Below are 20,847 nucleotides of genomic sequence, written 5' to 3'. Positions count from 1 at the left end.
ATATTTCAACAAATTCATTCAAAGTACATTCTTGATACAGTTTAAAAGATTTTATTATACCAAATATATAATCTAAATTATACAACATTCGATGTTCCTCATGTAAAATCGACAGCGATGCGCGTCCATGATTAATACTTATATTGGCACTTTTCTTGACAGTTGCATATCAGTCTTTGTGCATTGTTTGTATGTTCTGTACTGTGCGATTGGTTTTCTATTTAACCATAGAATCGCTTTCGTGAATAAACATATTTTTATCTCTCATAACATTGTAGATTATAATAAATAGATAAAAAATATATATATAGTATTGTACGTTCGCGATTTGATAGAAGATATACCCATACAAATAAACTGAAAACAAACGCAGCGTGCAAGTATATATTAATAATAATCACGCTTGCTTCAATGTAACATCAATTCCCAATCGAGTTAAAAGTTGACAAAGTACTGCTATCGTTACTATATTATATGTGTAATATATAATCTCACGATGTCAATCTGCTAAAATATTTCAACAAGAATATCTATCTATTTTCTTGACTCGCATTGTTTGATTGTTGATTCTTGGTCTCAACGGGTAGTGCGAGTGTAGCAATCGCGGCGCATAACGCCGTCGTCGCATAAATCGCCATTGCCCCCGTGATTGACCACTGCAGGAACACCTGCGCTATATACGGCGTGATCATCGCGCCGATTCGCGCCATGGCGCTACACGCGCTCACACCTATGCTACGTAAGTGCGTCGGGTATACTTCCGGCGTGTACACGTAAGCGGCTTGAAACACACCGGCGATCAAGCCTCTAGCTAGAAAAATGGCGATGGTCAAGGCGGCTCTGCTCAATAGGCAGGTCCTGCCTAAGAAACAGACCACCATGGCGAACATCACCAACTGGCAGGCCATAGTCTTTCGTCTGCCAATCTTCTCGATCGCGTAGACGGTGGAGAAAATGCCCGGAAATTCTGCCAACGTTGTCCAAAGCAGATCGATATAATCGCCGCGTCGTAATCGGCAGTCAAATTGGCACGCGTTCTCCTTCTTGGTCGTATCCCATGAGCCGCATTGTTCTGAGGATGTGTGAAAAAGTTCGGTAGTCATTAACACCACGCCATAGTAACAAAACGCTGTGCTCATCCTGAAAAAAAAAAAAAAACAGAAAAGTATGAAAGTATACAGTAGGTATATACCGAAGTAAATTTCATAGTAATTGCGTTTACCAAACAAGCCAGAGTAAGGCGGACGTTTTGCACATCTCCTTGCTTAAAACATCTCTAAACCGACCATGATGACCTTGATAAAAACGATCCATAACCAATCTTCCTAGAGGCAATGATTTTTTATTTTCTCTTGCTACGCGTTCCAACGTCGAGATCGCGCGATCTGTCCTTCCAGTTGTCATGTCGAACAAGGTAGACTCTGGGAGCCACTGTAAATATATATCCAACATTTAATATGTCATTTAACACGATTCATCGTTAAAGGGCTCATCAAGTCGTTAACAAATGACGAAACACATGAAGAAAGTAAATGAATATATTACAAACCGGTGTTATTACGGCGAATACGAACAGCGGAATGGATGACAGTATAAGAAGCCACCTCCAGCCGAAATTGGGCATGACGATTAATGCAATCGCGACCTCGAAACAAGCTCCGAGCGCCCAGAAACACTGTTGAAATATATATATATTTTTTTACTATAATGGCGTGTATACTTGGCGCGTGCATATAGTTTAACTTGAAATACTTATGAACCTACATCCAGTAAAATAACACATCTTGCTCTTTGCTTCGCTGGGAGGAACTCCGCATACAATGTTACTCTGTGGGGAAAAAGAAATGCGTCGATAGTAACCGATATACTGCAAAACAGCGCAGTAGCACGTTCTTAAGAAACTTACCAAATACTTACGATTGTGGTACACAACCAATAGCAAACCCTACAACTCCCCGAAGTAACAAGATCCAGAGAAAGTTCGGTGCGAACGAACTGAGAAAGGCGTAGTAAGATAGCAGCACCGCGCACAAAGTTAAAGCTTGCTTACGGCCGTATCTCTCGCTCAAATTATTCCAAAATGTAGAGCTTAACATCATACCAAGAAAAACCACCTGAAAGCATCATTTCCGCAATCGTAATCGTTTCAGCTGTTAGCTATGTCTCAGCTACTTATTTTCAATAATAATTATCTAAATTAAAAAATTACCGTTGTCGTCAATGCTTGTTGATATCTGGAAATGCCCCAGTCACAATGCAAGGATGGACTCAGAATGCTCAGTATGGTGATTTCCATGCTATCTACCATCCAACAGAGGCCCGTGAATAGAGAAAGTTTAACTTGGAATTTACCAAAGCCAAGTGTATTGATAGCTTGCACCACAGTGAATGTATCTGTTAATGAAGTTTCAATGTAACAATTATTTCATCATACATAAGTTAACTTCATAAATTATGATATAGGACAAAACAGCATAGATAAATGCACCAAATAAATCGCTAATAAATGTTCATATTTATTTGGCAATAAAATAAAAATATCAGACATGACTAAAAATCATATCGTATTGTTGTGTAAAAAATAAATATACAAACCTGTCTGCTCGTGTGCATGCATTTCTAACATATACTGTTATTAGAGACATTTTATGTAACGTCCTATGTGATGTTATCAGTCAGACTTAAGATAGTCATTAGTAAAATACCAACTCCCACGGTGTTATGTTACCATGCGACGTTAGATATTTACATAGAGTAAAGTTCTTCCCTTAGCATTAGAGTTAGGTGATCCCTTCTGTACAGTTGGGAAATAGCAAATGATTAGACAGTGTGATACATTGCAATTTCTACATATATAATTTGCATATATGGAATAAAGTGCTAATGTAACCTACCATCAGGTATAACCACGACAGAAGAAAGTTCCATGGAACGTTCAGTGCCATTTTCGAGACTCGTGTGACAACTTGACATGCTCTGAGCGCAAACGTTTAGTTCGGCGCCGTGCGATTCTTCCAATTCGCGATATGGTTCGTTGGATTTTCTATCCGGGTTCGACATGGTTACGCCTTAGACGTAAACGGCATAAGTATACGCTCCAAAATATTTATCTACTTTGCGCTCATCGATCCAGAAGGATAAGAAAGACAAGTCGCGATCTACTTTTCAATTCGGCATCAGGAATTTTCATTAATTTTATGTAAGCCGCCGAATTTCTCAGGTCATCGCACATTACTGTCAGTTCCTTTGTAGGTTAATACTTCAAAAGTGTGATAAATACCTCATACTTTAACACGACCATGATCATAATTTCATGATACTTTGCTTTTCAACATTAATGTCCGTGTTAATTTTATATTGCGACACAGTGCAAATAATTAATGACAAGAACAAACGGTAAATAAGCTACGCTGCGACCATAGACCATAGACCACCGTAATAGATGGAAAAATCCATTACATATGACACTACTTGAGAAACAGATCCGTCTGATTTCCCGCTGAGTTGTACTACCTCGATTTGTCGGCAAGAGTGCAGCGGAAACTTCGAAGGTAATAAGAATAGTTTTCGAATTCTCGCATTTGATGTAACAAAATAAATATACGTATAAAAAAATTCGGAAGGGGGAGATGTGTTTAAATTTATGCGCATTTTTATAAATTCAATTAATATTTATCAAAAATATACTCACAATGGAAGAACTTAATATCAAAAAGATGACTCTATGTGGATTCGAAAATCCTCCATGACAAACATTTGTGGAAAGGATTTAATAACATTTCAATGAAATATATTCATAAAATATATAATATATGCTCTTTTTATATAAATTAACGTATTGATCTCTACAAAGAGCACTGTCTGTTTCTACATAAAACAAATTAACTTTCTGTTCATTTAGTCCCATGTCAAGTTTAACATTGGGCAATACTGATCATATTGATTTATGCTCAACACAGTTGATAAGAAGAAACGAAAAAGAGAAAAAGGATATAAGGCCCAAAGACTTCTGACTCAGTCGCTATTATTTTCATCAGAATCCTCCACCACGATTGTATCGTGGCCAGGCAGCATTCGTGGGTCGAAGGTGGTTTGAAAGCATTTTTGAAATACCAGTTTGGCTCTCTTGGCTACCTTTTGACGCGGTGGTGAGCCTGGTATACTTTCGTCCAAGTCTGCGATAGCGTTTTCTTCTTTGCAAAAGTCCTCGTTATCGTTTGTAGACTTTCGCTTTGCGATGTTGGAGAATACCGAACTCACTAGTTTCCTGTGACTTTCCGGGATTCTCTTATGAGTCGTTAACGACGTCGTACTAGCAGGACTGATAGCAAATAAACGACTCTGTTCCGGCTCGGCTTCATTCCTCTCCAGTACGTTTTTTATGGGATTCTTCGTTTCCGCTATCGTAGGAATATTGTTTTCAATTGGATTAAGTGTATTATTTCCCTCATTTGTTTCATCTGTACTTCGCCTCTTAAATATATTATTGATTGTGAGGTTGGTAGAAACAGTAGACTTCTTTGCCCGACTCGTAGATCTGCTGCTTTTGGAAGACGATTTACATCTCGAAGTTGACTTCTTACGAACAGACTGTACATGGCTACTAACAGTCGAGGTGTCTGATCGTGCGTCGTTATCTGGGCTCAAAGTTGATAATAACAAATTCACTTCGAAACCTTGACTCTTCAAGGCAAACAGCACTGGTCTGAAAAATATCATGTGTATAATATTAAGAATTTACTAAAATATAGAATTAAATGTGTATAATTATTAATTATGAAATAGCTATTAATCTATGGTGTATTGTTAAACAATTATTTTGAAATATACCTTTTGAATATAATTAGAATGAAATTAGGAAATTAAAAAAAATATTACATACCTTCCTGCAGTTTCGAAATGTGTACTAACTGGAATACCTACGCTCTCACTAAAAGTGAGCAAAGCTCTAAATTCTTTTAGACAGAATGTAATAACCGTTTCATTGCTTATTACATAACGATCGAATTCTCCAACACTGAGAGCCAACTGCGTGCGTGTAGTATTTTGTAAAACTGAATAAAAAATATTAAATCAATAATAGAAAGTAATGTAATCTTGTTTACACGAGGTTTGTCAGAATTATTAATTTGATTTACCTGAAGCGTCATCCACATAATTTCTTAGCAACAACTTTTGTGGTGTTACCTCAAGTGTTATTTCAATCAAATTCTGCTGAAAATTCTGCAAGACATCTATCAATATTCGAGGGCGTGATGTCAGTTCGTTAGACATACCAGCCTTACTATATGATGCCTGTACAATTTATATTTTATTGAAAATATAATCATAAAAAATGACTTATTTTGCTTAAAAATACAATATTCAGACGCACTTTCCCTTTCCACTGTATAAAAAATTTAATTTAGCCAAAATTTTGAAATATTAATTCAGAAATATTAATGTAATTTATTTCAAGATATTTCATAAAATTGTTGACTATTCAATGATGTTAAAAGAATATTTTAAAATTTATGAAGCATATATCTACAGACTGAATGTAACAAGAATATTTTCAGTATACTTGCAACTTTTCATCTTCCAAGATAGGTGACAAGTGGGACTTGTTAATGCCATTTCTATACTTCAAGATAAATACTAGATTGCAAGCATTTCTTTCCAGATTAATATGGCAGGTCTCCACAAGCTTGTCTAATGCATGTGCGCCCTTAAAAATAGTCATGGCACTCTGTAAAATACAGTATATATTTCAGGTATCGAATAATATATTACCCTAGAATAGAAAAGATAAATGACCTCACTCTCATAGATATTTTACACTTCAATGTTTCTTCTTCTTCCAAATCTCCCAGAGCATAATAAGAGAAGAAATTTTTGTGAAATGTAAAGTTAGAATATGCTGATTTTGCCATGTTGACAGTACGGAAGGATAGGGATTCTTGCTGTGGATTCACATATAACTCATCCCCAATCTTGGCCAACATATATACAGCTTTTGCCAAAACTGTATCAAATAAAAGATATCTGTTAACAATTTTGAAAAGATTTGAAAAAAATATAATTAGGTTATAGGTGCGAAAATAAATATCTATAGGATAGCTCATGTGTAATATGTATATATCTTCATATGCTGTTGTAGCAACCTATATAATATTGTATAAATTGCTGTGGAACAGAAAGACAGCAAAAACATTTTCTGTTAAATTAATAGCAACATTATTCGCGCTGCAGTTTCACAACGCTGGGCGATATAACCTAAATAAGGAAAGTGACATACTCTTTACATTTCCTCCGGGTACAACGCATTTCATGTCGACGGATTTTTTATTCTCAACACAATCAGTATTCAAAAGAGCAAGTAATTTCCTTCGATTTAGCAATTCCTAGAAGACATTACACCACAGAGGTTCATACTTTTTCGCGCCACGACGGACAGGTTATGTTGCGTTTTTGCTGGTACTGCGATTAATCTGATGTCATAATTACTCGCTATCTCTCTCTCTTTAAGCTATCTTTTTCTGACGCGCTCACACATGTGACTTGCTCTGATGACGTATCGAGTGGCGTAAGTTTCGACCATAGACGTATATCTAGACTGCGCATTTTCCATACGCTGGCATCGTTTTCTCGTTGCTTCAGGTACCGACCGGCCTATATGCTCGATAGAAAGGATTCACACCTTGGCAAAAAGCAGAAAGTGCATGAATTACGTTTCCAGTCGCATCGTAGGTGCTTCAACTGTTCTTTTTCGAAGGACTTATGAACTGTTGCGATAAATTGAAATTAAACAGATACATTTCCTCTCATTCTAATTTGTTGCATCGACGTGTACTAATTCAAAAATACTTCGGAGAAAAACAGACCCCTGTGTGTAATATCAACGTATCCAATCGCACGGTGTCCAGTCCTAACGTATCCAATAGAACGTGTCCAATCGGACGGTGTCCAATAGTACCGTGGTCAAACGGGTGTCACCCCGTTACCTCACCTCAGTGCAGTCACTGCAGTGCTAGTGCTGCAGTCCCAACGCAGAGGAAAGGAACAAACCTCGTGTAATGCAGCTCAGCATCGCTCGCATAGACACGGCAGCCGTGGTTGCACGCGCGCGTACCTCGCGATCGCTGATGCGCGTTAGCGACGGACAGAGGTGTGTCGCGACACGCGTCAACGTGTAGCAGCGAACGAACGGCCGCGACTCCATCTCTCGCCGTTGCCTCTCCTTCCGGTGAAGTGCGAAAGAGAAGTAGGAGAGAGAGAGAGAGAAAGAGAGAGAGAGAGAGAGAGAGAGGAAGAGAGAGGGAGAAAGAACGAGGGACAACACCGAAGTGGTACAGCGCGAGAGACGTATCGCAGGCGCTTGTCAGCGAATGCTGTGACACACAAAACGCGGGCGTCGTCGGTCAACGGCGAGGAGCGCCGCCCCGTAATTACCGTGATTATTTAATCATGCCCAATTCGCGGGGTACCAGAAGCGATTGTGGCCAAGCGGCGGTAGTAGCAGCGACAGTAGCTTCATCATCATCAGCCTTAACAGTAACTACGGCGTGAGTCTTCCGTATCTTTCTCTTCCCGTCGTATTTTCTGTCTCTCTCTCTTTCTCTCTCTCTCTCTCTTTCCCTTTCCCTCTCTCTCTCTCTCTCTCTCTCTTTCTTTCTTTCTCGCTCTCTCTTTCTCGCTCTCCTTTCTTTCTCCGTCTTTACCTCGGCCGCTGTATTCCATCGTCACGCGTGTGTAACGGTATACGCGTGGATAACGAGCGAGAACGATCGAGAAACTGCGGCTGCATTTGACGAGTGTGCGTGCGTGCGTGCGTGCGTGCGTGCGGCGCGCGTGAGCGAGCGACGTCGCTCCGGTGACGGCTCGCACCGCTGGTGATATCGTGCATTCCGCCGCCCGGCTACGCCTGGCCGAGAAATGCGGTTCTGAATCGGCGACTCTCCTTCCGATCGACTCGCTCACTCTCTCGCGTGCACTCGGGGTGTTCGTTCGTGATACGTGCATACATATATGCGCTTTCGCAGACCGGGTGGGTGGCGACGGCGAGAGAAGGGAAGGGGGGTTGTACGCGCGAGTCGTCGCGCAGAGTGCGCGCTCGGTTACTCCTGGTTACTTTGGTGTTCCGTCGATTTGTAGTGTTTCGGGCGAGATCACCGTAGTGCGAACTGTGATACTCCGGTGCAAGGTGCGCGAGTGACGTCCGTGAGAGGAAGTAGCCTCGCGAGGAGAGCAGGGAAAAACGCAACGTAGGAGAACGGGACAGGAGACGGGAGAAGAAGGCAGGATAGGAGGAAGGAAGAACGGAAGGAAAAGGGGTGTACGAGGAAGAGGAAGAGGAGGAGGAGGGTAGGAGAGAAAGAGAGGAGAGCAGGGTAGCAAGATGGCGGGCTCCTTAACGTGGTCGTGTACTTGTTGCCTGCGTTTCAAGTTCAGCCCGGAGGAGATCGAGCAGCGTTACAAGAGTCAGGAGATTGACCGGATGCTGGAGAAGGACCGGCAAGCGTTTCGCCGGCAGGTCAAGCTGCTGCTGCTCGGGGCGGGCGAGAGCGGCAAGTCGACATTCCTCAAACAGATGCGGATCATTCACGGGATCAAGTTCGAGGTAAGACGAGGCTCAGCCGCACGTGTTGTCAATGACGGAAACGGTCATTCAGGATCTGCTCCGCGACCCGCGTTGTCCTTCCCGCTCCCGTTTCGGAGCCTGATCGGCAGGATCGCGCACACGCCTTCGGAAGCGCGTTGACACCTCGCACGACCTCCGAACGACGGTCTCGTCTCATGCAGAACATTCAGTCATTTGGCCTGCATATTCAGTCGGGCATTTCACAACTCGATCTTATTGTGATAATTTGACGATAATTGACGTTATGATCTAAAGAGGCTCGCGCGAGGATGAGTGTCTGAGAATAGGTAGTATGATAGATGCAAAGCTAGATGCGTAACGCGCGTATGTTTTGAACAGTGAGTAAAGTGGACACAATGATGATGACGGTTAGACTATGTGTTATGGAGAAATATTATAATTCGATTAAAATGCCAAGCCAGTATACATTGTAAAGTAAAACAAGATTCTTAAAATTAAACCAAGATATCTTAGGGTAGATATTCTCATTGAAATAGCTCCTACGTGTTGAATGTTTGATTACGAATATATAACATTTATTATTGTTGTTGTATTTTTAGTCAGAACTGTAATTTGTATGAACTATACAAGTTACAAATTATAAATATGTTACTTGAAACTTGACATGTTCATATATACTTATCTTAATAGAAGATCTTTAGGGACAATTTGACAATACGTATTTTTATATTCTTTTCCAGCCTGAATTAATTAAGGAGTACCAACATGTGATTTACCAAAACATAATTAAAGGAATGAAAGTTTTGGTAGATGCTCGGGATAAGCTAAATATTCCTTGGGAGAATCCTAAGAATTATGATATTGGTTTTCAATTACTCAAATTTGAGAACACAATGGTGTTGGATGCTAGATTATTTCTCCACTATGTACCAGCGCTGCAAAGTTTGTGGAAAGACGCATCAATTAGAAGGGCCTTTGATAGGCGAAGAGAATTCCAATTAGTAAGAGTTTTTCATATTAAAATTTTAGTCCTAAAACAATAATCTTTGTGAGATACAGAGACATCAAATACACAATGCACAATGCATTGTTTATTCTTACCTTCTTTTTAAACTTGTAGCGCATAATCTCATAATATGTATGTACTTTGGTATTTCCAGAGCGATTCTGTTCAGTACTTCTTGGATAATCTCGACAGGATTGCAAGAGTGGTAATACTTTTAACAATTTATAAGTAAATTTATGATTAAAATTATTAAGTCATATTATATTTTTATTTTATGGAAACAGAAGCTACTGTTGCTTAAGATGGGTGTGTTTAAAATGTATATTTAAGATGGGTGTGTGCATGCATGCGCACATGTATATACATCATTTACTTTGATTATCTATATTTATCACTGAGTATACAAGAGAAGACGTCTTTGCAGGAATATACGCCTACACATCAGGATATTTTACACTGTAGGAAGGCAACAAAGGGGATTTCTGAATTTGTAATACCAATTAACAATATCCCATTCCTCTTTGTCGACGTCGGCGGCCAAAGATCTCAGAGGCAAAAATGGTACCAATGTTTTGACTGTGTGACTTCAATACTTTTCCTCGTATCATCATCGGAATTTGACCAGGTTTTACTCGAAGATAGGTGTGTTATCTCTCTATATCTGTTAACATACACTATCGGTGTGTACAATGATCCGATAACCTAACGAGATAACGACTGTTCATCTACTCTCACAGGAGAACTAACCGATTGGAGGAATCCAGAAATATATTCGATACAATCGTGAACAACATGATATTCTGTGGTGTTTCCATTATCTTATTTCTGAACAAAACGGATTTGCTCGATAAGAAAGTGAAGTCACAGGATACGAATGTTCGTTGGTACTTTCCACAATTTACGGGTGATTCACATTCCATGAAGGACGTGCAAAATTTTATACTCGACATGTTCATCTCCGTCAAGAGAGATCCGAGGAAGCCGTTGTTCCATCACTTCACCACCGCGGTGGACACGGAGAACATTAAAGTTGTCTTCAACGCGGTAAAGGACACTATTCTGCATCGGAACTTAGAATCTCTTATGCTTCAATAATGCCGCAGAGACGGAGGAATTAAACACAGATAAAGCAGCTAGTAACACAAAGGTACGCGACGAAAATTAACATTTAGCATACCATTAATCCAACCCGTAGTTTTCGAGGAGCATTGCAATGCAGAGACTAGGTCGAAATAAAAAAAAAGAAACATTTTTTGATAAGACAATATATCTGTATGGATACGCGAATTGAATATTTACCTCCGTATTTAGATACGTTTGTAGTACAGAGAAAAGCCGAAGAGAAAACTGCCTGATGTAAAGATATATTGAGAATTTTGACTCTGTATACATTATACATATATATTAAGATATATTTCGATCGCTTTCGATGAACATTGAACGGTTATAAGGAGATTATTATACAAACTTGTACATAACTACTTTGTATTCTATATGTTGTCGATAATTTGTACGATAATGTGGATTGACATATTTGTATAAAAAAGAAGGATCAGTTGCAAATAATTCAATTTAGATTCTTACGTTTGTACAGATGTACGTGATCCCCAATGCTTTTTCCATGGTATAATACGTAAGGTGTTATTGCTGGTTGTTAAACCAGAATTCACAGGTCTATGGAATAACTTATTTCTTACTTACTTAAGATGAATTATACCCCTTAATTAACGCTGAATATATTAAGTAACATGAAAAAAAACCAAATATACTAGATTCATGCCATATGAACCAAATGAAACTAACCAGTTTGTGTTCAAATTGCTGTGGAGAAAAATAGAGAATTATTCGTCTATTTCTTCATCTTTTGAGGAGAGGATGCAATATCGCTCGATGTTAATGCTATTCAAATCTATGTATCTTGCATACTATATACATTGATTCACTCTCGAGATTCGCTTTCTAAGGTGCTGTTAACCTCGTAGACTGAAGATCATGATAATTGTATTAACTGAAATTGTTTCCTTTTTGTACGAAACAGATTGTCAATTGAAATTTCGTAAATATTACATAAAGTTTTTATATGCGTAACACGACAATACAATTTTCCTTGCGCTGAGTTGCGAGGTACAAGGTTTATTCTACATTAGAAAAGTGTAATAGCAGTTAGAAATTTTATTATTTAATTGCATCATATAATACATTTTATTTGTCTGTCTTGTAAATTTGATAACTGATCCTTGACGGGGGGAATATATATATTTATACTTTTGGAGGAAAATTTAATTTGCATAGGAATGATCAGTATTATTCTTTTTCCACATTGTGTGGATCAATGAAATATTTGCGTGAGTTGACTTTCAATAGTCCATGGAAAAGCCAGATTTTGCAACAGCAATTTGTATAGGCTACGTCTAATTTAGCATATTATAAATATGATATTGTGTTTATGTCTATTATATGCATGCATACTTGATTAAAAATTTTGTTATCTTGTGCAAGTGAATGTCAGTTGACAAATCTGGCGCAATTCGGACTAAACCGCTGTAATGTACCAAAAAATCTTAAAAAAATAGTAAGAAGTATACTTTGCGTGGAAGAGAAATTTTTGTCCAGTTGTTTCTAGCAATGAAAGTAACAATATTTTTTATTATATGTATACGCGCACACATAAGTTGTACCCAAAGATTTTATGTAATGATGTTGGTTAAGCCAAAGAGCCCTATGTAGAATCGAGGAGTTTCTACATACTTTATATCTTTTTTTTTCTCTTTTTTTCTTTTTTTATTAGTTTATCTAACGATGTGCAGTGTACCGATCTACGTGTTGTATTAGATATTCTTGAAAATATAATTGCGGTCACGATACGGTCACGAGTTAACGCGAGGTGTGTGTTTTGATTTTGTAGTTAGATATCATCTATTACATAAAATCTTTGCTATCTTTTAATCTGCGAAAATTCAGGAAAGAGATATAAGTTCACTAACTACAGTAGTAAATTTATGATATGCACTTACATTAATATATGAAAATCATACTAATTATGATTCTAAGTTTATATATATAGCTTATATATATATAGCTTATATACATATAGTTTATATATAAGTTTATATATATAAGTTTATATATAAAGCCTAAATCTCTCTGGACGATTAAAAATGATATTTAAGCTTTTTTACATATACTGCTCCGTACGGCATATAAGATACATTTTTGATAATTGGTATATTCTATAAGAGCGAATTTGTTTACATTCCTGTAAAGATAATCAGGTCCAATTTAATTGATACTTTTTATAGTATTTCCAAATTTTATAACATTTTTATATCAATTGTTGTCTCGTACATGCCTTGTTTTGAGATGAAATGCACATTTTTATACTGGTTATACATTGTCTACATATACAGGATTAATATACTAATGCTCATTATATGGAGAGAGAAAGAACGTCTATGATTTTTATGAAAAGATTTATAGAAGATATACTATATTGACGCTCGTCGTGATAACAAATTAACAAGTATAATTCTAGTAATAACACTCTGTACACACGGCAATGCTGGCTTAATAGAAAATCCCTCTCGACACTCAAAATCCTCAAGCTATAACACATGGTTCTATAGCGATTATAAGAAAGATGAGCATTATCGGCATTGTATTAATGCATGTTAGCTCATATTTTATCTGCGATTATTTTATTGGCTACATTTTCAATGTACTGTTGCGACGAATGTATCATATATGTATTTTCTATTAAGCTGCTGTAAATGAAAAGAAACACACGCATGTAATAGTATATATTCAGACCATATACTTGAAATTTTACTGTAATATAGACTGTGAGAGTACGTAGTAACTATGTGATAATACGTTTTGGACAGCTGATGAATGATGATTTTTATATTTTCCAATCTCCGATGATTTTTTGATACGTCCAATTTAATATGTTCCAACTCGTAAGAAGGTTGTATAAAAAGCATTTAAACCAAATGTCGAAAATGGCATCATATATTTTTTATTCACTTCTACATTCGCAAACTGAAAATAAGAGAATGTGAATATTTATTTATTCTTTCTCATGCGATAAATGAATAAACTGGGGAGGATAATAAAATGAGAGGAATGGTGGATTGTACATGTTTGTATATATATAATTCAAATAATTAATTTCAAGTATTTTCATTCTTTCTTAAGCGTCACCACGATTTCTGTATATACATACTCTCTGGTATATTTTTTGTTTAAAGTTTACTATTTGAAGAAAATAGACAAACTCATTCATGGGACATTTGTGTTTTCTTACTTTTTAACATTAATATATTGATAAACTTGCGATAATAATAAAATATAAATGCTTAGGACATTGCTCGCAAAATTATCATGTATTGTCTGTAATGCAGTATGTAAATTATTTTTTCCTTTACTTATAATATATAGGATGTCCTAAAACCAATTAATTTATGAATTTCCTGTGAAATCGTTTGTTATTCACTGGCGAACACTCCGAAGAGAATCTTACAAAATTTAGAATTTTAATATTGAATATTTTTATTTAATATTTCTTAACGTCTCTGTGTCGTATAAATAAACCTTTCAAATAAAATTCCCATTGAAATACATTTTTGAGATTATATCACAATTAAGCCTCCGTTATTTATTTCTACTTTTGCAACTAAATCACCAAGAATTTGTAGATATTTGCAATGTTCAACAATTATAAGTGCCTCGACATGTCCGGTTAAAAAATAATTTTACTCTAAATTGCTCAATGGAACATCCTGTATATATAAGATGTGTAGCAGAACAATTATCTTTTAACTCACATACGTACCTTGTGTTTTGCAGCAATGTGATATAACTCCTTAGCTATAATGGTCTACGTGCACTATATTCTAGAAAATACGGAAAGATAACGAAACATCGTAATTTATTAAGTTCAGAAGCGCAAAAACTCATTCGACTCTTTTGACGGCAGCATTATTGCGTTATAAGACGATTGTTTACAACGGTTTCTTGTATAACATCGTCTTTACTTGGTATACCTTATGCATTTCAGAACGTTACTTTGTCGTATCTTACAATTTCATTGTATATGATATAAAGAATGTAGATATATTGTGCCTTTTTGTATATTGTACATTTGTACATAAAAATATTTTATACGAATTATTATCACGATGTAGTTTATTGTACGAACAATAAATAAACAACTTAAAAAGTATAAATGACTCGAGATTGTCGTAATTATATCACTGTGATGACGCATCTTCGTCATAAGTAATCCTTTCACACACACATGGATTGTATATATCGCTAATTATTAAAAAAATATATAAGTTTGTTCACTTTATATATTAATGTTTCGTGTAATAAACGGAACAACACATCTGCGTAGTGAGAGATGTATCATTATATTTATTCCTTTCATATATCCGGTTTTATACAAAGTAAAGCATATTGCTAACTTTCATAACTTATATAACTTATATAACGAAATGCACATTATTTACATTTTTTGCAAAAAAAAATACATAAGACACGTTTGATGCTTCAATTCTAAAGATTTGTGAGACAATAATTCTCATTTGTCACGAATTGCTAATGGACGATATTGCTAAGTAATACTTACAACACAAAAAATATTTTATCTAAACATCACATTGGCAAGTCACCTATAATCGATAGTAATTACAATTTTATAATTACTTAAATGTACTATATATTACAGCGATATTTACATATTTTTTCTCTTCCCTCTAGTAGTATTTAATATCAAAAACGTATAAAAGTAAAAATATAATTCCATTCTTCGAAAAGCTTGAGATATGTCGTCAATCGGAGAAAGGCTTGTAGAACTGCAGTCTTTTGCTGTAAGTTTGCGTAATAAGAATTTCCTTTTTCTTTCTTCGGTATAATCGTACAATGACTGGCGTTTGAACTTTTTGATTCGTGAATAATTGTATGTCTTCTTGTAAGTTTTATAGCTTAGTACATGTCGATTATTACGATATAGTATAAAATACTATTGTTACTTGTTAGTGCGTTATAAGTATTCTCGACAGAGTGTGAGGTGTTTGAGGAATGTAGCAAGTATTTCGCAAAAATGCCATTTCCGAAAAAACATCCAAACGATTTGAGGCAACTGTAAATCTCACTTTCGTTCGCGCTGCGTAACGACTTACACGCTTCATAACGGATTTTCAACTGTAACGTTGAATCGCGGAAAGTTACACATGGAATATTATACGTAGTCAATTATCACTTCTGTAATATATACGTATGACCTTAATTATTTCCGTTGCAAGAAAATACATTGTTACAACCTACTCGTGATACGAAAATGTGGACACTTATTTTCGGGTTTTGTGGAAAGCTGTCGTTCTCCCATTTTTTCAACCTGGATACAACCTGTAATGTAATTCCCATGTAACGAATTACCCGGCTTGCGTTACACGTCGTTGGAATGTCACAGATACTCGTAAATTTCTTAAAACCTGCGACTGCTCCCTAGAACGATTCCAAACACGAACTTACGCTAAAGATTATACGTTTCGTTCACTTCGTACAGTGATTGCTTGGAATAAAAGATATAAACAATCCATTGAATCAACGTATTCATTTGATATGAAAAATGATAAATATCTTCAATATACGTATAACAATCAACAACAACCAAGTTTAAATAATTTCACGTTTACATATCTTATTTGTCGAACAAAGAATGAGAACAGGAAGAAACAGTAAATTGTTGAAATTTGTAAATACGCAGTAACTTTTTACGCAAACACGACGAACGATGCCAAAAGGAATTGCTCTAGAAATGCTGCAGAGATATGCATTAACAATACACTATTATGCTAGATTGAAAGGGGAATTATACGATTTTAACTATAAGATTCTCGTTATAACACTATGCGTACAAAGATCATTAGTACTTTGTATAAATACAGAGCGTAATTCTACGTGCCGTTGCCGCTCCGTATATTATTAATGCGTTCGAGAAATTTACGTATCCTAAAGCTTGCGTAAATCCAAAGTTCATAACGATTGAACTTTCAGCACCACTAAATGACTCGTGCACGAAAAGTCCAGTCTAATTGGACGTACCGGATGATATATTGTCGTTCGGTTTTTCGTGAATTTGTATTTTCGTGACAAAGCGTTACCGGTCGTAAAAGAAGCTTCCAAAAGTTAGGCGGTATATAAGTAGCGTATCTAACTGTGCTGTGTCTGTCTGTCTCTCTCTCCCTCTCTCTCTCTCTCCCTCTCCCTCTCTCCCTCTCCCTCTCCCTCTTACAAGTTAGTATCAAGTTAATTGATGATTGGTGTTCTCTCGTTGATTCCGTTGGCGTCCGCGTCAAGCTGAGTTACAATGAAACGTCGATCGTTGCGGTCCATCGTTGCAAGGCATTTCTTCTTTAGAATTGAAGCACTTTATAGACGTGTGGAAATGCAAATTATAGCTCGAGCTCTTCGGCAGTGCGTGAGAGTCTATGATTATCGATGCGCCGTCGTTGGCTACGTCTCACCGCGTCCGCCCTGCGATACGGTTCAGATCTAAGACCGAGAAGGATATCCTCCAGGGCACCATTATACACCTCGTCCTGCTGCAATAGCTTCTTCTCTTGCACTAATCGTGTCTTGTTCTTCAGTTCATTTATAACAGCATCCTAGTGATACGAAAAAGTGAAGAAAAGTGTTATAGAATATACTTGAAGCCACAATATGTGTGCCACAATGTGTGAGATAAAATACTATTTTATATATATATATATATATACATTTTGAATTTTCAATATAAAAATTACGCACTATACTAGACAAGAGTCGCGTTTGAACTGTAGTCTCCTAGCGTTACGATAAATCTGTCGAATCAACCTTGAATTATATTTATGTAAATTACGTTGATCACATGATATGAAGTCTTATGGCGATAGAGCAAAGGAAAGTGATGATAGAAGAATTCTCTCAAGCAACATCAATGCGAATTAGAACATGCTAATGCATATTTCGAAGCATTAGTAATGTGAAAAATATGCTGATATATGTATATGCCAATACAGCCTTCTTTTATCAATAATATTAAATGGTGGGTATGCTATTAGAAGTATTACTCGCAATCAACTTTTATATATTTATACGAACTGTACATAGCAGCTTATTTAAAGAATTTCAATGTTTAAAAAATATATACAAGTGCAATCAATGTATGAATTTAATATAATTTAAATGATGTGATATATGATTTTTGACAAGATTCTAATAAAATTGTCTATCTCTTAGTCTCAGTGTACATGATGTAAATCAAATATATTTATGACAAATATATATATAAGAGATACAAGAATATAAAAGATTGTCGCAACTGTACATAAAATAATAAAAAAAAAAAAAAATTTTTTTTATGATAATAATTCAATCTGTATGCTGTGTCTAGTGCAGTGTATGTGTGAATATTAGAAATCATAATATGTCAATAGGAGGACGTGAGTAAGGACAGACTTACATGTTGTCAATTGTCTCTACATTGTTACGTTCTGAGCTCCAGTTCATTAAGATGGCGGTGTAACAGACTCTTGTTCGTGTTACAGCAAAATTTCGGTGACTTTAAATCCAAATAAATATGTAACAAATAAGAAAACAGATGTTCATGAGATGTATGGTGCTCTCTAGAAATGGAGTCGCTAAAAAGACACTCGTGAGAGAACCAGAATTGTTGACAATTTCTTTAACGTGTCATGCCACTTCACAACATGCAGAAAAAGAGAAATGCTTTCTATATTTATACATGTAAATATTTATAACTCGTATATCCTTATATAAATATTATGTAAGATATCGCACATCTAACGTGTTAAAATATTATCTGTTTTAAAACAGTTTATAAATTGATATATATAAGAATATCAATAATAAGGAACTGTACCCGATACAATTAGTGACACGACTAAAATTTGGAAGTGACATAAGTAATTCTGTGCCATTTAATTCGTTATTATTTTCGATAGAAGTTTTTGAATGTGTATATCAGAGTATAGTCATGTTATTAAAATGATATGTAGTTTCGACATAACGAAAACCAACAACATATTCATGCAACAAACACATAAAATCAATCGAGAAGAGAGTAAGCATAGCTTAGAAAGCAAAATTCTTCTCTGACGTAACGAAACACCGAAATTCATACCATAAAATAAAACAACAATATATTTGTGTAAATTCATTGAGTTGAACATCCCAAATGTCTCTTTCAGATGAAAATATCGATTGATGAAGATATACCGTTCGTCTGTTTCCTTATAAGTTTTGATTGTAAAGTTATTTTCGCAATGTGTAAAGGATATTAATTTCACAAAGCCCGCAGCATTGATGTTGTAGGAGAGAGGCTCAAAGAAATATGAGCAAATGATGATGATGATGCAATGTACATGTGAGATTTAATAGAATGCGATCAATCTAATTATTACAGTTACAGTGATAAAGTAGTATTAGTAAAGAGATCAAGTTTAGCGAAAGGATAGCATTATCAATTTCAAATTTTCTTCGTCGAAATCTCAATGAGTTTAACGTGCGCGAAATAATATTACGGTTTGCGATACAAAATCGTATAACTTCAATAAAACAAACGAAGAATTGCCAACATGTGCTTGACGATTTGCAAAATATCCTTTACGCCAAAAATTAAAGGTAATGAGCAAGTAATATATGTATATATCTGCAGTTATATAATAAACGCGTTGAAAAGTCGCACAGAGAAATGTGCACGTATTAAAATGAAACATCTCCAAATTGGTATCTTAAGCACAGCATGCTAGATATGAAACACTGTAAGAAAAACCACGAGAGCTCGCTTCAATCTCACTCGTTAAATCCCGATGTGAATTCACGTGTGTAAGAGAACGCGAAGGACAATGCGACATACCTGTTGCTTCTTCTGATTTAATTTATTACGTTTTATTACTTCTTCCGACGCATTCAAAGCTTCCGCAGCAGCAGCTTCCAATCTACGACGCTGTTCATTTTCTTGATCCGCAGCCTGCAAAAATGTGCAAATACATAAGGCTTGTTCTTGTTTAGTCGAGCTAGATCGCGTTTTTTTTCATAATTCTTTCATAAAAGATATAAAAGGATAAGTATAAACGAATATTGAAGAGAGAAAGTATAATGTTCCAACGCAGAGCCGTTTTAAAAAAAATAGACCTATTATTTCAATTGATTTATATCATAGCGTGATTTTAAAAACGCCATTTTGTTATGAAATGAATGTAAAAGTGAATATATGTCATAGTAAACCCACCTTAAATGCTCTCGCGAATCTAACAAGAAGGGAGAAGAAGGTGTTAGCGTCAGCCTGCCTTGGACTTTCCCCAAAGAATTCGACGCACTCCCGGAATGCCTCGCCCGCGGTGCGTGCGTCGAGCTTCAAACGCCGCAACTTCTCCTCGGAGTTGTTCAGGAAGTCGCGTAGTACCGTATTGTGCTTCTCTTTGCCACGTAGCTCGAATTCTTTCCGCACGAGGTCCATGCCTTTTTCCAGCTCGTGCACATCGGTCGTTATATTCTCCAGCGAAACTGCAATTAACGTAACAATACATTAATAGCAACAGCACAAAGATATAGATTGAATACTTGCAGTAATGAATAAGATTAATCAGTACAAGAGGCATGTATAAACAAACGTTATCATATATGTATTTAATATAATATTATATAAGACACACAGATCTTATATATCACAAGATTGCACGATAATTACTTGATAAATGTGCGACAATTAATAATAATAAAATAATAATAATAATAATAATATACCTGTTGCCGCTTTGTCGATGTACATCAGCTCCGATTCAAAATTAATAAGTTCCGGGAATTTAACTCGTATGGTGGCGACGATATAATGCAAAAGGCACATCCTTTTATCTGTCGATTTCGTATCCAATAACGTATCTAAGCTTTGTAACTTGAAGCCGTACGCGGGGCCCCGTTTGCTACTGTTCAGATAGTTTCCGAAGGCAAGAATGATCTCTAATACTGCTCTTAACTTCTTTGAACTCTTAACCGAACTGGACGCAGATATCACAGCATGTATTTGTGGCGTAATAAGGTGTAAATTGTCGAAAAAGTTTCCGATGTAGTTCATAATTGACAATTTGGTAGATATCCTCTCTACCTTACCGAGTTGCATCAAAAACTTATCTTCCTCTGTCAACAGGTTGACGTTCTTCTTCTCTATGATATACTCGCGGTAAGCCTTTATCTG

At 36.2% G+C, this 20,847-nt stretch overlaps 4 protein-coding genes across 10 annotated transcripts in view; 1 reads left to right on the top strand and 3 right to left on the bottom strand.

Moving 5' to 3' along the window:
* Window positions 1–35: 35 nt before the first annotated feature.
* Window positions 36–3,079, bottom strand: LOC105181194 (synaptic vesicle 2-related protein). 2 transcript variants are annotated; one of them, XM_011137815.3, is made up of 8 exons: window positions 2,895–3,079; window positions 2,596–2,794; window positions 2,210–2,394; window positions 1,918–2,114; window positions 1,765–1,828; window positions 1,550–1,675; window positions 1,223–1,431; window positions 36–1,140 (listed from the first exon to the last, which is right to left on the bottom strand). In XM_011137815.3, exons 2-8 carry the CDS (start codon window positions 2,624–2,626, stop codon window positions 531–533), a joined length of 1,422 nt encoding a protein of 473 aa, XP_011136117.1. In that variant the 5' UTR covers window positions 2,627–2,794; window positions 2,895–3,079; the 3' UTR covers window positions 36–530. The 2 variants fall into 2 exon arrangements, with proteins under 2 accessions (XP_011136117.1, XP_011136116.1); XM_011137814.3 differs by lacking the exon at window positions 2,596–2,794 and having other exon boundaries at window positions 2,895–3,060.
* Window positions 3,080–3,794: 715 nt separating this feature from the next.
* Window positions 3,795–6,446, bottom strand: Rad9 (cell cycle checkpoint control protein Rad9). Of its 2 annotated transcripts, XM_011137809.3 has the most exons (6): window positions 6,278–6,446; window positions 5,802–6,004; window positions 5,564–5,728; window positions 5,139–5,295; window positions 4,883–5,054; window positions 3,795–4,705 (listed from the first exon to the last, which is right to left on the bottom strand). In XM_011137809.3, exons 1-6 carry the CDS (start codon window positions 6,309–6,311, stop codon window positions 4,015–4,017), a joined length of 1,422 nt encoding a protein of 473 aa, XP_011136111.1. In that variant the 5' UTR covers window positions 6,312–6,446; the 3' UTR covers window positions 3,795–4,014. The 2 variants fall into 2 exon arrangements, with proteins under 2 accessions (XP_011136111.1, XP_025160344.1); XM_025304559.1 differs by lacking the exon at window positions 6,278–6,446 and having other exon boundaries at window positions 3,796–4,705; window positions 5,797–5,971.
* A 226-nt stretch (window positions 6,447–6,672) lies between these two features.
* Window positions 6,673–12,616, top strand: cta (Guanine nucleotide-binding protein subunit alpha cta). 3 transcript variants are annotated; one of them, XR_849603.3, is made up of 6 exons: window positions 6,673–8,599; window positions 9,322–9,582; window positions 9,742–9,792; window positions 10,012–10,229; window positions 10,325–10,734; window positions 11,182–12,616. XR_849603.3 is itself a non-coding variant. In XM_011137811.3 (6 exons), the coding sequence occupies exons 2-6, from the start codon at window positions 8,378–8,380 to the stop codon at window positions 10,680–10,682; spliced, it is 1,110 nt and encodes a 369-aa protein (XP_011136113.1). In that variant the 5' UTR covers window positions 6,673–7,147; window positions 8,134–8,377; the 3' UTR covers window positions 10,683–12,616. The 3 variants fall into 3 exon arrangements, 2 of the variants coding, with proteins under 2 accessions (XP_011136113.1, XP_025160354.1); XM_011137811.3 differs by having other exon boundaries at window positions 6,673–7,147; window positions 8,134–8,599; window positions 10,325–12,616; XM_025304569.1 differs by having other exon boundaries at window positions 6,673–7,544; window positions 8,134–8,599; window positions 10,325–12,616.
* A 2,933-nt stretch (window positions 12,617–15,549) lies between these two features.
* Window positions 15,550–20,847, bottom strand: part of Frl (formin-like protein) — a 60,893-nt gene continuing 55,595 nt past the window's right edge. For 2 of the 3 annotated variants that reach the window (XM_011137807.3, XM_025304511.1), the window contains exons 14-17: window positions 20,400–20,844; window positions 19,885–20,159; window positions 19,510–19,623; window positions 15,550–17,257 (exon numbers count right to left, since the gene is read on the bottom strand). In XM_011137807.3, the coding sequence (XP_011136109.1) occupies window positions 17,045–17,257; window positions 19,510–19,623; window positions 19,885–20,159; window positions 20,400–20,844 (1,047 nt within the window). In that variant the 3' untranslated portion in view covers window positions 15,550–17,044. Of the gene's footprint in view, window positions 17,258–18,093; window positions 18,193–19,509; window positions 19,624–19,884; window positions 20,160–20,399; window positions 20,845–20,847 lie in introns of all 3 variants that reach the window. The other variant, XM_025304520.1, reaches the window with a different exon arrangement.

Source organism: Harpegnathos saltator, unplaced genomic scaffold, assembly GCF_003227715.2.
Source record: "Harpegnathos saltator strain DR-91 unplaced genomic scaffold, Hsal_v8.6 scaffold119, whole genome shotgun sequence".
Classification (NCBI taxonomy): Eukaryota; Metazoa; Arthropoda; class Insecta; order Hymenoptera; family Formicidae; genus Harpegnathos; species Harpegnathos saltator.
The sequence above is the reverse complement of the archived record's forward strand: the minus strand, read 5'-3'. Positions and strand labels throughout refer to the sequence as shown.

Bases quoted from the DNA above. Each gene is read 5' to 3' on its own strand.
- cta (XM_011137811.3), top strand. From the start codon at position 8,378: ATGGCGGGCTCCTTAACGTGGTCGTGTACTTGTTGCCTGCGTTTCAAG. The intron at 8,600-9,321 runs GTAAGACGAGGC...ATTCTTTTCCAG, and splicing joins TTCACGGGATCAAGTTCGAG to CCTGAATTAATTAAGGAGTA. The intron at 9,793-10,011 runs GTAATACTTTTA...ACGTCTTTGCAG, and splicing joins TCGACAGGATTGCAAGAGTG to GAATATACGCCTACACATCA.
- Rad9 (XM_011137809.3), bottom strand. From the start codon at position 6,311: ATGAAATGCGTTGTACCCGGAGGAAATGTAAAGA. The intron at 6,005-6,277 runs GTATGTCACTTT...TATTTGATACAG, and splicing joins ACCCGGAGGAAATGTAAAGA to TTTTGGCAAAAGCTGTATAT. The intron at 5,729-5,801 runs GTGAGGTCATTT...TGTATTTTACAG, and splicing joins AGTGTAAAATATCTATGAGA to AGTGCCATGACTATTTTTAA.
- LOC105181194 (XM_011137814.3), bottom strand. From the start codon at position 3,060: ATGTCGAACCCGGATAGAAAATCCAACGAACCATATCGCGAATTGGAA. The intron at 2,115-2,209 runs GTAATTTTTTAA...TGATGCTTTCAG, and splicing joins AACAAGCATTGACGACAACG to GTGGTTTTTCTTGGTATGAT. The intron at 1,829-1,917 runs GTAAGTATTTGG...TTTTCCCCACAG, and splicing joins ATTGGTTGTGTACCACAATC to AGTAACATTGTATGCGGAGT.